At 36.8% G+C, this 3,960-nt stretch overlaps 1 protein-coding gene across 1 annotated transcript in view; it reads right to left on the reverse strand.

Moving 5' to 3' along the window:
• Nucleotides 1–3,654, reverse strand: part of LOC138864794 (gelsolin-related protein of 125 kDa-like) — a 5,203-nt gene extending 1,549 nt beyond the window's left edge. The window contains exons 1-4 of the mRNA XM_070133389.1: nucleotides 3,594–3,654; nucleotides 3,466–3,488; nucleotides 732–840; nucleotides 96–214 (exon numbers count right to left, since the gene is read on the reverse strand). Coding sequence (XP_069989490.1) covers nucleotides 96–214; nucleotides 732–840; nucleotides 3,466–3,488; nucleotides 3,594–3,654 — 312 coding nt within the window. The remainder of the gene's footprint in view (nucleotides 1–95; nucleotides 215–731; nucleotides 841–3,465; nucleotides 3,489–3,593) is intronic.
• Between the last annotated feature and the right edge of the window lie 306 nt (nucleotides 3,655–3,960).

The raw sequence follows: 3,960 nt of genomic DNA on the forward strand, positions 1-3,960 counted from the left end.
GCCACCTCCACCTCCTCCTTCGCCACCTCCACCTCCAACTCCTTCGCCACCTCCAACTCCTTCACCACCTCCACCTCCTCCTTCGCCAGCTCCACCTCCAACTCCTTCGCCACCTCCAGCTCCTCCTTCGCCACCTCTACCACCTCCTCCGTCACTGCCGATAACTCCGGGGGTAAACCTCGAGCAGCCAGCCAGCCCCCTTCGGCGCCCGTGCCTCCCACCAGGAGCGCAAACAAGCATCTGCCGAGTAAACAATCGCCGACCGGAGACAGAGAGACATTATTATTATTATTATTGTCATTATTGTCATTATTATTATCTTTACTGTTATTATTGTCATTATTATTATTATTATTGTTATTATTGCCATTATTATTATCATTATTGTTATTATTGTCATTATTATTATTATTATTGTTATTATTGTCATTATTATTATTGTTATTGTTATTATTGTCATTATTATTATTATTATTGTTATTATTGTCATTATTATTACTATTGCTATTATCATAATTATTATCATCATTACCAGTATCATCATTGCAATAATCATCATTATTATCAACTTCGCTATTAGTATCATTTTTATAACTATCATTATAATTATTAGTCATTATTATTGTTATGATTTTTATCATAATCAAGATAATCATTATCATTACCATCGTTATTGTTATCACCATTCATCATCATCTTTATTGTCACATTATTATTGTTATAATATTTACCAATATTACTAGCTTTTGGCGGTTTCTCTCGCAATGAAATTCGTTCACTTTTCTCTAATGAAAGCAATAAACTTGAAGTTCCTGGCGAATCATCTGATCGTAGTATTTGCTGTAAATCAAAATGATTATCTAAAACTCAGAGTAACTTAATGAAAGTGACATTGTAAATTACTAATAAAAATGGCAATTCTATAGAAGTATAATAATCCATAAAAAACATTTATTGCGATATATACAGTGATTATGAAAAACTTTATAGTTATAGTTTCCTTTCATCAACGGATAGAAATTTACAAAGAATCTGAAAAGTTTAAATTCCTTTTTCTAAGCTTCAATAAAGATTTCCTACACGATTCCAGTCGACCATAATACGACCCCACTTTCCGTCACTTAAATTTCACCAACGAATCGTCGCCATTCTCAAGCAAAAGAATGAAAACCACAAGACTTTTGTAAATCAGGAATTTGGTCCCGTATTTCGGAATTGCAAATCACCCAAGGAAAAAAAGAGGGGAAATCACTCATTCAGGAATTCGAACATTTCACGTCCGTTTTTCGTCATCTTCTCAAATCGGTTGCAAATTTATTTTCGTCTCTTTTGGGTTTCTTGAGGTTTCAACGGCGCCTCATGATGGAGAGTTTTTTTTTTTTTGTCTCGTAATTCTTTTTTCTTTTCCCGTTTTTCTTTTATTCGTGGTCTGTATCTCCACCTCCCCCCCCCCTCCCCTCCCTCACTCCCAACCCTTTCCTTCATTACTTATTCATTGTTAAGTATTCCCTTCCCTTTCCCCCTCTCCGTCTCTCTTTCTCTCTCCCTCCCTCTTATTCTCTTTAATCTCTATCCGCTGAATACTAAATTACTCTTTTATGTATTTTGTCTTATTTCTTTGTTCTGAAAATCTCCGTATTTGGTATTTGCGTTTGAAACCGTATCATATTAATTATCAATTTAATTCATTATTCAAATAATTTTGTAAGATCTGTTTTGTCTTGTAGGTAAAACCAGAAGAGATGGAGAGAAAGAGGACAGAGGGAGAAATGAGAGAAAGAGAGAAGATAGAGAGACAAAGTAGAGAGAGAGAAAGAAGAGAGAGAAAGGAGGGAGAGAGAGCAGGGAGAGAGAATACAGAGAGGAGAGAGAATAGAGAGGAGAGAGAATAGAGAGAGGAGAGAGAATAGAGAGAGGAGAGAGAATAGAGAGAGGAGAGAGAATAGAGAGAGGAGAGAGAATAGAGAGAGGAGAGAGAATAGAGAGAGGAGAGATTATAGAGAGAGGAGAGAGAATAGAGAGAGGAGAGAGAATAGAGAGAGCAGAGAGAATAGAGAGAGGAGAGAGAATAGAGAGAAGAGAGAGAATAGAGAGAGGAGAGAGAATAGAGAGAGGAGAGAGAATAGAGAGATGAGAGAGAATAGAGAGAGGAGAGAGAATAGAGAGAGGAGAGAGAATAGAGAGATGAGAGAGAATAGAGAGAGGAGAGAGAATAGAGAGAGGAGAGAGAATAGAGAGAGGAGAGAGAATAGAGAGAGGAGAGAGAATAGAGAGAGGAGAGAGAATAGAGAGAGGAGAGAGAATAGAGAGAGGAGAGAGAATAGAGAGAATAGAGAGAGAATAGAGAGAGGAGAGAGAATAGAGAGAGGAGAGAGAATATAGAGAGGAGAGAGAATAGAGAGAGGAGAGAGAATAGAGAGAGGAGAGAGAATAGAGAGGGGAGAGAGAATAGAGAGAGGAGAGAGAATAGAGAGAGGAGAGAGAATAGAGAGAGGAGAGAGAATAGAGAGAGGAGATAGAATAGAGAGAGGAGAGAGAATAGAGAGAGGAGGGAGAATAGAGAGAGGAGAGAGAATAGAGAGAGAGAGAGAGAGAGAGAGAGAAGGAGAGAGAGAGAGAGAAGGAGAGAGAGAGAGAGAAGGAGAGAGAGAGAGAGAAGGAGAGAGAGAGAGAGAAGGAGTGAGAGAGAGAGGAGTGAGAGAGAGCAAGAGAGAAGAGAGAGAGACAAATGAGAGGGAGAGAAAGAGGAGAGAGGAGGGAGAGAGAATAGAGAGAGGAGAGAGAATAGAGAGAGGAGAGAGAGAGAGAGAGAGATGAGAGAGAGAGAGGAGAGAGGAGAGAGGAGAGAGAGAGAGACAGAGAGGAGAGAGAGGAGAGAGAAAATAGAGAGAGAGAGAGAGGAGAGAGAGAGAGACAGAGAGGAGAAAAAGGAGAGAGTGAATAGAGAGAGACAGAGAGGAGAGAGAGGAGAGAGAAAATAGAGAGAGAGAGAGGGGAGAGAGAGAGAGAGAATAGAGAGAGGAGAGAGAGATGAGATGAGAGAGAATAGAGAGAGGAGAGAGAATAGAGAGAGGAGAGAGAATAGAGAGAGGAAAGAGAATAGAGAGATAGAGAGAGAGAGAGAGAGAGAGAGAGAGAGAGAGAGAGAGAGAGAGAGAGAGAGAGAGAGAGAGAGAGAGAGAGAGAAGAGAGAGAGAGAGAGAGAGAGAGAGAGAGGAGAAAAAGGAGAGAGAGAATAGAGAGAGACAGAGAGGAGAGAGAGGAGAGAGAAAATAGAGAGAGAGAGAGAGAGAGGAGAGAGAGAGAGAATAGAGAGAGGAGAGAGAGAGAGAGAAAGAGGAGAGAGAGAGAGAGGATATGTCTGTGATTTTATAGTGAGCATCAATATGTCATTGATCTTTGTCAGTAATGCAATGGTGATGTAATGAAAGATTTATGCAATCCTCGTTTACTTTTTGTTCTTACATTCACGCGATCTTTCCCTAAACCTGCATTAAGAATCCTCAATAATGAAGATTTCTGTTGAATCTTCTTGCTAAGGCTTTATTAAAAGACTTTATTAATCTTGTTAGCGTTATTTTCATCGCGTTCACCTTCACCATTAACACAACTTTCATAATTTTCATCAACATTATAAGTCATCATCTGTATCATATTTACCATTATTATTATTATTTTGATTATCATCATCATTATCGTTACCGTTACCATTATTATCATGTACCTGTATATATATATATATATATATATATATATATATATATATATATATATATATATATATATATATATATACATACATACATATAAATATATATATATATATATATATATATATATATATATATATATATATACATATATATATATATATATATATATATATATATATATATGTATATATATATATATATATATTTATATATATATATATATATATATATATATATATATTTATAT

This window comes from Penaeus vannamei, chromosome 18 (genome assembly GCF_042767895.1).
Source record: "Penaeus vannamei isolate JL-2024 chromosome 18, ASM4276789v1, whole genome shotgun sequence".
NCBI classification, from domain to species: domain Eukaryota; kingdom Metazoa; phylum Arthropoda; class Malacostraca; order Decapoda; family Penaeidae; genus Penaeus; species Penaeus vannamei.